We start from the raw sequence: 12,308 nt of genomic DNA on the forward strand, positions 1-12,308 counted from the left end.
CCAACAGAGAGCCTTTCTTCGATCGCATTACGTTCTCGATCGATTCGTAGTAAAATTTTATCAATTTTAACCCTTTCGTGGCTTGAATCTTGCGTATCTGTTTATCTGTATTTTTTTTCGTTATCATAATTCAGCATTAATTCTTGCTCCTTCCATAGAAATGTGAAATTGCGATCAACCATAATTTTTCTTCTCGCGAATAAAGAAAAATCGAATCATAAAGGATGAACTTCTATTTTTTCTTTATTGCTGCACTATTGCATTACATTATTGCCAACCAATTTTTTATAGTGATTCAATATTTATTCTCGCTCCTCTCGTCAAAATGTATATTTCTAATAATTAAATATTTTTAGTTATTAAAATTGTAATCAATTCTAATTTTATTGCATTACTATTACTAGCCAACTTCTTTGGAATAATTCAATATTTATCGTTGCCCCTCTCGTCGAAATGTAAAATCTGAATCAACCGTAATTTCAACGAATCTTCTGGCGAGCGAAAAAAAAACTCGGGCCACAGAGAGTAAAATTCAATTTTTTCTTATCGAAAATCCTCGACAAAGACAGTTTTCGTCACTGTCCATCCCCAAGAATCGTTCGCTCCGGTGCGTGGCACGCGGTTTTTGCGATTCCATCGGGGAGATGCAAGACACCGGCGGACTTCAGCCTAGTTTGGCCATGTCCACCGCGGCGCATACAAATTCCACGCGTCTTCTGCTTGTCCCTGCGGAGAGGAACTCTCTCGTTTCATCCGTCTGCTTTTTCTTCCACCACCGTGTCGCGGAAGAAGCGACGAATTTGGCCTCGGGGCGATTGCCGGAATTATTTCGATGCTTTGAATATCTTCGCATTCGCGACGCGTCCTCGGCCCATTGAAAATTTTATCGATCCAACGTCTATCGTCGTTAACCTAACAAGCAGAAATGAAATCTCTCTCAACTCTCTCGACGTAACTTCGACGACTGAAAGACGAATTCTGCCATTTCGCAGACTTTTCTCTTCTAAAACTGTATTTCAACGGATTAATCGGTTACTATACCTCTCCACATTGATACTTTCATTTCAGTTTAGAAATTCGCATGGAAATGAGAAATTATAAAATTTAAAACGTTCATAAAAGAGAATTACAATTATCGGAAGATCGTAATTGGAGTTACCTAAAAGGAGGAAAAAATTCGAGGCGTGGTCTACTTGCAGAGAGGAAGGAAATCAACGAGAAACCTGTTCCTTTTTGCAACCTGCTTCGAAGGAATTAATTGTACAATACGTGAACATCGTTAACCCTGAACTCCCGGGTCGCATACGCTCAAGAGACAGAATTAACGACATCATAAACTCCAGGGGAACAACGAAATTATTGTACCTCATTTAAATGAACCCAACGCGACTGTTGCGAGTCTCGGTGATTCGTATCGCGTTGACACGACTTCTTTACCAAAACCATCGAATTCGATTAATTTTCTCTCAACATTACATCCACTTTCCGTCTCGATTTACATTTAACTCTTTTCTAACAAATACCAAAAAATCATTCCTCGTAAATTTCAGCAAATTTCTCTTAAAACTGCATCCACACCTCAAATCAGCTTTTCTTTTCATATCAGACACAAAATAAAATACTTCGTTAATTTCACATTTCAATACATTATTCTCTGGGAAGAAATTTAACTTCCACTCTCAGAAATTTCAACGATTATATATCAGTTTTAATTAGAATATATTTTTAATTTGAATTGTAATACGTTAGTAATCCAGGTCAGAGAAAGAAAAAGAAAGTACGAAGAATTGTCTTAGGTGTATGGTAACGCGTTAGAGAGGAAATCTTGAAAGAAATCAACTCGCGAAAAGAGGATCACCTTCGCGCGTTATGACGTCACCGGTCTATTGTCTCGAGTGCTCTTTTTTACTTCCAAATTGGAGGAAGGATAATTAGACGGTTTATAGCGAGCGATCCACCCTGCGGAATATCGTCCGTCCGATATTAGATTTCCCAAGACGGCCGACCTGGATGAGGTAACGTCGTCGCTGCTTTGCTCCGTCTATTGTCTAGGATAATGAGCATCGTGGGCTGGATCAAAGGAGGGTGTGATCTGCGTGTGCCAGTTCCATTTTCATTGATCGACGAGGCTGCGTTTATCGAAAATATCCTTCGAATTAAATCTCCGAAAGGAGGGTAACTTATAGTAAATTCGCATAACATGTGCGTTAGAGCGGAGAATCTCTTATTTGCTAAGTAAATTCGAATGCAAGAATTGTCCAAATTTTCTTGCACACGCTTCTTCAAATAATACTCTCATTACTAAACTATTAACTCTTGAGGTCTGAGAAAGAAATACTTGGTCCCCAATATCGAGAAAAAAGAAACAAAACCAAGGGAACAATATAAAAAGTACATTCCACAGGCGAGGTTAGATTACCGACAAAATAGAAATTAATGGTATTAAATTTGGTACATTTGGAAATTGAAAGGAAATCGGTGAAAAACAGCGACTACACCTAACGTTTCCCTCGTTCTCGTTCGACACAAGTCTCGCTTCTTTCGGCGATCGCGTTTAACAAGATAAGCAAAAAATTCCTGACTTGGCCAAATCTTAAAAGCTCCGCGGTGACATTGAGCAACTGCGACGCCGGCGGTTACGTCGCGGTGCCATTTACGAGCCGGCAAATTGAGTTTAGTGCCGCATGCTGAACGTTACAGCCTTGGGGAATGCTGAACGATATCCGAGACGGCCGGCAGCCAATGTTAGCAAGGACTAGTCTATTAACTCTTTGCTTAAGAACGAGTAATTGTTCCACGGTTTTTACCACGATTTCAGCCTCTCACAACAACTCGATCGCTCTTTTATTGGCTTTCTTGTCCTACGGGCGCTGCCCGCTTTTTTACCATTCCTCGTTGACGTACCAGTCGTTAAGGATGCAATACAATAGCGAAATATTTCAGGCTAATGACAATTGATACGGTTTCTTTTCAAGCTTCGATGTTCGTAAGTCGAGTACTTGTGGAACGAAATATTCTCGAGTCGATTCTAGAGTGAATTATACAAATTCTACTTTATTATCCTCCTTTACTTGCTGTTCATTACAAAATAACGGCAAGCTAATGATTTAGCCTGAATTTTAAACCCTTTAAAAAAAAAATCTCTTATTTATCTATAGATCCTGGATACTAAATTAAGATCAATTTTTACTGGTTTCCAACTGATCACCAAAGGACAGACACGATTTAATCCTAATTTTTTAAATTTACCCCTTTCGTGACCGAATTAATTTTTTAAATAATTCCTTACTTATCTGTCGATTTTTATTTTTCTCCAACTGATCACCAAAGGATAGACTCGCATCTTCGCTAAACACGTGAATTTTAAAATGAAAAATATTTCTATCTTAGAACGAAACCATTTAAGAAAAATTTCTTAATTATCTGTCGATCCTGGATGCTAAATCGAGATCAATTTTTATTGGTCTCCAACGAAATTTCATCACCAAAGGATAGACTCGCATCTTTTTCCCTAAAGTATACTAATTTTAAAATGACAAATATTTCTACCTTAGAACGAAGCCAAAATAAGTCACCGCAACAAACCTAATCTCGTCACAGTCGAAACATCGCGCAGAAGTGGATTTCCCTTCGTATCGAGACGTCCGAAGAGTGTCACCGAGCGAATTACGAAAATCGCCGCGACACTTAACGCGTTCAATTGTAATCCGCGCGAGCACGCCGCCGCGCGTTTATTAGTTCGGCGCGCAGCTGTTAATCTCAGGTCGTTTTTGCAACGATCTGCCTACGTGACGGACACGTACTACGCCAGGCAATTGCTTTCCCTCGTACAGTATCGCTCCATGTTTTATCCACGTCCAGTTTGCCATTGTCCACGTTCACCATCGAGAGAGAGAGAAAGAGAGGAAAAAGGAGAGAGCATTTTGCAATGTAGATATTTCTGTATCCGTGGATGGTGTTTTTTTTTTTCTTGCGAACAGGGGGGAAGAATCGTTAATACCGAGTCACGTTCGCGATCTCTCCCTTTCAGGTGTCGATGATTAATTACACGTTGCTCTCTGTGCTAATTTTAGAGTGGAAATGGGACGTTCGCGAGCTTCGGGAACAATGGGACCAGCTGGCAACGCGTCGTCGATCAAGATTCTGTTGTGGAGCAATTACCAAAGAACAGTGAGTTATTTATTAAAGATGGAACACTATTTTCGCGCAAGGACAGCCTTAGAAATCCTAATTTAGTCATTTCAAAATCCTAATTTATTAGTTTGAAAATTGTCAATTTTTCATCTTCGAAAACAGTAGTTACCGATAAAAGTCACGATTAACATTCAAAGGAGAATATAAATTGACAATTGTAAAAAGGTTGAACATTGAAATAAAAAATGACACGTTTACAGGATCCACGAAATTGTCGTATTTCACGAACTGGAGCGAATGGAGCGTATGCGACCGCCATTGCACGCAGAACAGAGTTCGAAGGTGTCGGGTGAAGAAACGATGTGGGAACACGATACTTAGGGTGAGTTTTCAAATCTTTGTTCTTTTAAGAAGTACTATTTTTAAAGGATATATGGAGACTCTTACGATTTCACTGAATTTTTTGCAGGAGGAAAGGTCCTGCCAGCATAATAGAAAAAGCAGGTGGAGGAGATGCAAGCAGCGTCAAAGAAGAGGGCACAGGAGAAAGGAAAACTTCCACGTCGTGCAGGTAAAATTTCAACAATTTTCACTTGCAATTAATACTTCAGTAGGACGCTAAAAATTTGCAACTGTTACTTATGTACAACATCAGATGCCTAAAAAGGAAGCAGAGCCTAGACACGGAAAACGAAGAGGCAAGGACATCAAAGACCAGGCTGTAGGATATTACGGGAAATGGAGTAAATGGTCACCTTGCACAAGATTGTGCACCACTCAACGTCACAGGTGAATATTTAACACCAACTTCCGCAAAAAATAAAAATATCAAATCCTGATAAATAATAATTTGGAAAACTAAATTAAACAATTCTTTTTTATTAGATCACTATTTTTTGTATTAATTTTCTATCAATATTCACGTGTTATAATTTGCAAATAAATAATCAAAGGTGGTGCAAGAAGCCCGGAATCTGCGAACGCGACGTGATAAGAGAAAGCGCCTATTGTTACGTCGAGGGTAGCTTCTGCCAAAGATGGATTCATCGAAAAATCCGTGGAAGCCACGAAGAAGACGGTGACGGTGAGTTAAGTAGAAATAAATCCCATATTCTCCGCTATTTCTCGAAAGAATACAGTAGCTCTAACTATTTAGATATCGTGTTAGACGAGTTCGAGCTAAATCCCAACACCGTCGACAGTTTCATTCCCGAGAAGAATTTCCACGCCTGGAAATGCGGAATTTCGAGCAATCAAAAAAGTTATCGCCTATCTTACTTCACGAAGATCATCGGTGGACGTCCGTCGACTCCTGGAAGCTGGCCCTGGCAAGTTGCCGTATTGAACAGATTCCGTGTAAGTTCTCCAATATTTTAAGCGCAATCGTCAATAATTGATTTACTTAATTTGTTAAGAATAACATCATTTTTGCAGGAAGCTTTTTGCGGAGGGACCTTGGTTTCACCGAGATGGGTGCTAACTGCGGCACACTGTATCAGAAAGCGACTTTATGTTCGAATTGGAGAACACGATTTGACGGTGAAAGAGGGCACTGAATTGGAATTAAGGGTATTTATCGTTCAATAGAATTCTTGTACTCTGAGTACTTTCAGTAGCAAGTGTTTCAATATTCTCCAAGTACTCGTGCATTCCTAACTCATTCAGTGCTGAGTAAGTTCAGTACTCCAAGTACTCGTGCATTCAAAGTAACATTTTTGTGCCTGAGCACACTTAGTACCAAAGTAGAGTAGAATTCTTGTACTCTGAGTACTTTCAGTAGCAAGTCAATATTCTCCAAGTACTCGTGCATTCCTAACTCATTCAGTACTGAGTAAGTCCAATACTCCAAGTACTCGTGCATTCAAAGTAACATTTTTGTGCCTGAGCACACTTAGTACCAAAGTACTTCAACATTGTCTCTCAAGTGTTTCAGTATTCTGAGTAGTCATTAGATCCAGATACATTAATTTTGAACTCTCCAATACTTAAAGTACTCGTTCATTCCAAAGTACTTCGATAATTTAAGAACATAAGAATTCCTCAAAGCTAATATTCCAAATATTTCTCTAACTCAAGTATCTCAACATTGCAAGTACTCCATCATTCCAGCGCACCGAGCACTTTTCAAACCGAAACACATTCCGAATCTCCTCAAACAAGCCTCGCTTTCTCTCTCAGGTGGATTCAGTGACGATACACCCCGAATACGACGCCGACACAGTGGACAATGACGTTGCGATGCTTCGTCTTCCTGTCACTCTGACAACCTCACCTTCCAGAGGATTCGCCTGCCTTCCGGTGGCTAACCAACCTCTACCTGCCAATCAGCTGTGCACCATCATTGGCTGGGGAAAGTCCCGAGTCACCGACGACTTCGGTACCGATGTTCTTCACGAGGCACGGGTATGTTACATCCGCGTATCGCCGTAATTAATCTGAACCTACAATTTCTCTCAACGTCGAACTTCTTTACAAAATGAAACAATTTTTTTAAAATTTCCCAGATACCCATAGTATCCACGGAGGCGTGTCGAGGCGTTTACGTGGACTACAGGATCACGGAGAACATGTTCTGCGCGGGATATCGACGTGGAAAAATAGATTCATGCGCGGGCGACAGCGGAGGACCGCTTCTCTGTCGAGATCCGCGAAGACCGGATCATCCGTGGACGATTTTCGGCATCACCAGTTTCGGCGAGGGATGTGGAAAACGTGGAAAATTCGGGATATACGCTAGAATGTCGAATTACGTTCGCTGGGTCAGCAGAGTGATCAGAGAAACGGACGATTTTCATTGAAACCTTCGATGGACACATCATGTGTGCTTCGATCACTGTGCTCAGTGCTTGCTAACTGTCCGGAGGACTCGTACTAACGCTAAGAACGCTGTTCAACCGTAATTCAAATCGAAAGAACGGGAGTAATCATTCTGACTGCCATGCGTCTCTTGAAACGAATGTCATTTTATTACTCTGTTTATTTCTAACCGATACAAAACATCACTTTGCATACGAAAAATACCATTTTATAAAACAGACGACGATAAAATAAAACGAAACAATTTGTTCGATTTCTATCATTTCCAACTGGATTTCAAATTCTCAACGAAAGCAACGTATAACGGGTGAACTCTTTTCTTCTTCTTCTCTAAACTCTTTATTCAATGATAGGAAACGCAATGTGAAAAAGAAATCATACGGTACACTATTTATAATATATATTTGTGCAACTCGACACTGTTCCTGCTCCACTCGGACCAGCGATCAAACGGAACGGTTCAAAGATAGGCGGCAAAGAAACCATCGAAGCGAACTTGTCACAAAGAAACTAATTGTAAATCCTTATTTTCATTATTTTTTGTTTTTTTCTTTTCTCGTGGAATCCATTTTCCACGGGAATCGTAACACCGCCTTTTCCTAAATCTCACGGCGAACTGTTTCGAAAGTTAGGTGCAGAGAAAACGTCGAGACGCCCACAGTGACGATTAACGAGATATCATAAAGGAGGTTTCGCTGGATCTCGCTTGGCTGGATGCATCGATAAAATATTCTTCCGATTTGTTAACCAAATTTGCTCTCAATAATATCTCTCAACGTTCGACCAATCTATCAGTTTGCCATTCGGATCCGTCCTAGTTGAACTTGCACTTGGAGAAGTCCATCTCCGGATGTTGTTCCATGAATCTGCAAAAATGAAATTTACCAGCGGTTCAAGATCTGTCTGAATAGTTCGCGATGATTTATAACGAGGTCGTGACTGTTCTCCCGTACTTTTTGATCACGTCTTGCTTCTTCTGCTCGTCGGACGTAGGCAGTCCTAGTTCCTTTTGCCTCTGGTCGTACATCATCTTCTCCACCAGGCCTCTCGTTTCACCGTCGAGGTCGGACAGCTTGCTCGGCTCTGGATTCACCTTCTTCGTGCTGATCTCGGGGTCAGAGGTCACCACGTGCGCCCACCATTGCATTTTGTTCACCTGCGGAGGAAAGTCGAGCGTTTTCCAATATTTAGCTGGCTGCGAATCAGGTGTGCCGCGTGCGTTTCAAGTGTCTCTGTAGTCCAATTGTTAATTGTACGAAGAAAGAAAAAATGCGAAGGTGTTACTTACTCGACATTTCGAAATCGAGCCTACTCGGCGGAGAAACATTTGTAAACAGAAACCTATCGAACACAATCCTGCGTGGAAACGATAAAGAATCTCTAGGTGAGATAGACGTAGGATCAAGAGTGAGACGCCTGAACGAAAGATCGAATAATTATCGAAATACCAACAATGCCACCGAATCCTGTCAATTAGATATCAAGCAAAGAGTCGCTCGTTAAGAAGTCACGATTCAACCTTCGCCAAACTCTCTATACGTTGTACTCTGATCGTTCATGGCCACGTCAAGACCGGTGAATTCTCTCGCGGTGTTTGATACCTATGGTCAAAAGTCACGCTAGCTTCGACGATAGCATCGTCGAGCGTTCCTCGTTCGGACACAAGGCCGTTTTTGGGACAGAGAAACGTGGAATTTCACTTACCTTCTCCAGATTGATCAGCAACACTTTTCCATCTTCGATCACCCAGGTGGATTCCTCGACTTTGACCTCGTGCGGGAAGTCGCCGTCGAGGATCGCCGGTTGGCCCTTGATTCCACAGGTCAGGTGCTTCTTCGTGATCGAGACAACCACGTCCTTGGGCCTGGCTGAGAAGCTCACTTTCAGCGGCACTCTGATCTGGAATTAGAGAACGATCGATCCATCAAGCGCCTCCATTTCGATTGGAATCTTCGCTTAAATATTTCAGAGTTGAAATATACGAAACGAGTGGGAAATTTCAGACTTTCGATTCATTTTTTGTTATGGAAATTTGTGGTAGAATATTACTGTCGATCACTGAAATATTAAACGAGAAAGCAGAAAATTTGTGACGTTCGTCTATATTTTAATTTGCATATATCCCATTTCTTTTAATTTTCCAAATTTTTCCTTTCAAGATTGTCCAGATTTCCCTGTGTAAATTGATGAACGATCCCAAATTTCTAGCCCATAATATATTTCTATCTTCTAATTTGCATATTCTCTATTTTATTTCCCATTTAAAAAAATTTCTGAAATTTCTGCTTTAACGATTGTTCAGAATTTCAAAAACGAAGCTTTCTTCTCCTACTGAAACCTATCTACGCGAAAATCTCTGCCGAACAATTTTTACCTCGATCCATCACTAAACAAATTATCATCTCGATCTTTCGTCTTAATCTTGTTCTTTCCAAACTGCCAGAATCATTTCGAAACGAACCACACACTGTCTCTTTCTTTTCTTTCACAATTTGACAAGTTCAGCAATTTTTGTCCAATTTTTTTCTGGATATTTCCTATTCACCCCATCAGATAAGAATTAATCAGACATGAAAGACTCGACAATAGGCACCTACGTACACGAATCCGATCGGTGACTCATTTTTCCCCCTCTCCATCTACAGATCCATCGAAAAGATCAAGATAGTCTTTGCTCAATCTGAAAATAACGATCTTTCTCGAGACGTGCAGAAACGTCAGAGCGAAGTCTATCGCAACAATAGCACGATTCATTCGTCCGACGATGGGATCGATCGTGGTTCCGCACGATTACCCTCTCAGTCCTTCTCACGATTACGATCTCGTTGCAGATCATCGTGCTCCAGTTCGTCGTGGCCTTGGATTTCGGAAATCCACCGTCGGTGCACAGCCTTCGACAAGCGTTGGACCTTGGGAGATTTAGAATTCGCCAAAAGAGATCCACCGTGTCTTTTCTCGTCTTTTCTCGTCGCGAGAACGAAAAGGCAAGAAAGATCGTAAATTCTTGGGATGGCTGCTGTTCGATCGAGCACGGTTTCGAGAGAGATGCGACGTGATGCACGAACCGTTCACGAATTGTTTGGTTACCGGTTGAGTTCGTGAGTGGACCAGAGTAAACGGACGAACAGAAGTGCAGGTTAAATGTACAGGAGGCTTTGGAGGGAGTCCTTTCTATTAAGTAAACTGTTGGTCCTAGAAAGGATCGGGAGCCAGGTGAGCGAGAGAAGAGCTCGTTTCACAACGAGAAGTTCGTTTTCTGTAATTCTTGACGTTTTAACTGTTGTAATGTTAATAGGGGAATTGTTATAATGTGGTGATTAATTTTTTGAGGTAGAAGTTTGGGTTGTGAATAAGTAATACGAAGGAATATCATTTTTTTTGGTTATTGATTATTGTTATCGATGGCGAACAATTTTCTTGGTTAGTGATAACCTAGTTAGCGTGGATCGCGAAAATATTTTCTATCGATCCACTATGATTCGCGAAAATATATTTTATTAATTTACTGTGATTCGCGAAAATATTTTTTATCGATCCACTGTAATTCGCGAAAATATTTTCTATCGATCCACTGTGATTCGCGAAAATATTTTATATCGATGCACTGTGATTCGCGAAAATATTTTCTATCGATCCACTATGATTCGCGAAAATATATTTTATTAATTTACTGTGATTCGCGAAAATATTTTCTATCGATCCACTGTGATTCGCGAAAATATTTTCTATCGATCCACTATGATTCGCGAAAATATATTTTAGTAATTTACTGTGATTCGCGAAAATATTTTTTATCGATCCACTGTGATTCGCGAAAATATTTTCTATCGATCCACTATGATTCGCGAAAATATATTTTATTAATTCACTGTGATTCGCGAAAATATTTTCTATCGATCCACTGTGATTCGCGAAAATATTTTCTATCGATCCACTGTAATTCGCGAAAATATTTTCTATCGATGCACTCTAATTCACGGAAGTATTTTTTATCGATCTTTCATTGATTGAAAAGATACTTTTTTAAATTACTGATTTCAAATTACACGCGCCTTGTTTTCTCGCTTTATTACCTGCACAATATTTCCCAAGCCTACGTACGGAATAGTACGCTAATGGTTTACGAGCTGAGGCATAATTCCTTCAATTCAATTGTGCATTGATCGTAACGGGGAAACTTATTGATTTACTCAGATCGCTTATGTATTGTCTTAAGAGAGTCTGCGGTGTAATCAGCGGAAAATGGGGTTAGTGGAAGTCAGGACTGGCAAGAAGTATCGTTACGAATGGAAATTGCTGTGAATGAAATTTCAATATTAAATCACGCGACGTGCACTTTTATATCCGGCGTAACGAGCTGAATTAATCTGCACATAAGGAATACATCAGTCGTTTTAAAAAAGCGATTAGGTACATTCCTATATTACAGCTATAAAAACAGAGAGAGAGAGAGAGAGAAAAGTAACAAGACTCTAAGTACCATACTTGAGCTACTCAGTTTTTTGCTGAAAGCTACAATAAGGTGTATGAAAAGGTGAGTAAAAAAGAAAAAAAATAGAATTCATCGATGTGAGATGCTTCTGAATAGCAAATAATTATGTTCGCCGTGAAGAAAACCTTCTAAGCTCTGGAATAATGTCACATATTATACTTGACCTACTAAATTTTTTTGAAACATGAGAACTGCATAAAAAGAGCTAATAAAATATTCAATATTAAAAGTGTAAAACACAGGCAGTGTGGGAAACTTCCAAGCACTCAAGTAACATGGAGATGCAAATAAATGTTATTTGTTGGCTTTTCTAAAACCTGCGTTAACTTTCATTTCAATGGCACAAAAATTATAGAATGTATAATTTATGAGATAAAGATCGATAAAATTAGGAATAATTAAATCTAGAAAAAGTGGGAACACCGTGAGGATCACAATTTCAGATAAATCTTACTTGTTAACATTTTTCAATCCTGTATTAATTTAGATAAAGAAATCAGTGAAAAAATCAATTCCTAATTTTGATATCAATGCCATAAAAATCGGAAAACCCACAATTTACGAAATAAGGATCCATAGAACTGAGAGAAATTAAATCCAGAGAATAAACAAACACTGCGAGGATCACAATTTCAAATAAATTTCACTCGTTAATATTTTCGAAATCCATATTAATTTCAATAAAGAATTCAGTGAGAAAATTAATTCGAAAATTTTCATATCAATGACATAAAAATCGGAAAACCCACAATTTACGAAATAAGGATCCATAAAACTGGGAGAAATTAAATCCAGCAAAATTGCAAACACTGTAGATCACAATTTTAGATAAATCTTATTTCTTAAAATTTCTCAAATCCATGTT

General features: G+C 39.5%; 2 protein-coding genes across 3 annotated transcripts in view; one reads left to right on the plus strand and one right to left on the minus strand.

Annotated features, from left to right (window-relative positions):
• Positions 1-7,460, plus strand: part of LOC108575625 (plasminogen) — a 28,673-nt gene extending 21,213 nt beyond the window's left edge. Inside the window, exons 2-10 of one of the 2 annotated variants that reach the window (XM_017938466.1) lie at positions 4,074-4,170; positions 4,395-4,516; positions 4,604-4,705; positions 4,790-4,923; positions 5,088-5,218; positions 5,291-5,490; positions 5,569-5,703; positions 6,313-6,537; positions 6,639-7,460. In XM_017938466.1, coding sequence (XP_017793955.1) covers positions 4,074-4,170; positions 4,395-4,516; positions 4,604-4,705; positions 4,790-4,923; positions 5,088-5,218; positions 5,291-5,490; positions 5,569-5,703; positions 6,313-6,537; positions 6,639-6,932 — 1,440 coding nt within the window. In that variant the 3' untranslated portion in view covers positions 6,933-7,460. The remainder of the gene's footprint in view (positions 1-4,073; positions 4,171-4,394; positions 4,517-4,603; positions 4,706-4,789; positions 4,924-5,087; positions 5,219-5,290; positions 5,491-5,568; positions 5,704-6,312; positions 6,538-6,638) is intronic. The other variant, XM_017938467.1, reaches the window with a different exon arrangement.
• An 86-nt stretch (positions 7,461-7,546) lies between these two features.
• The window catches only part of LOC108575563 (nuclear migration protein nudC), a 117,760-nt gene continuing 112,998 nt past the window's right edge, over positions 7,547-12,308 (minus strand). The window contains 3 exon segments of the mRNA XM_017938384.1: positions 7,547-7,817; positions 7,905-8,107; positions 8,656-8,850. Coding sequence (XP_017793873.1) covers positions 7,766-7,817; positions 7,905-8,107; positions 8,656-8,850 — 450 coding nt within the window. The 3' untranslated portion in view covers positions 7,547-7,765.

Source organism: Habropoda laboriosa, unplaced genomic scaffold (assembly GCF_001263275.1).
Source record: "Habropoda laboriosa isolate 0110345459 unplaced genomic scaffold, ASM126327v1 scaffold186, whole genome shotgun sequence".
In the NCBI taxonomy this organism is placed as follows: Eukaryota; Metazoa; Arthropoda; class Insecta; order Hymenoptera; family Apidae; genus Habropoda; species Habropoda laboriosa.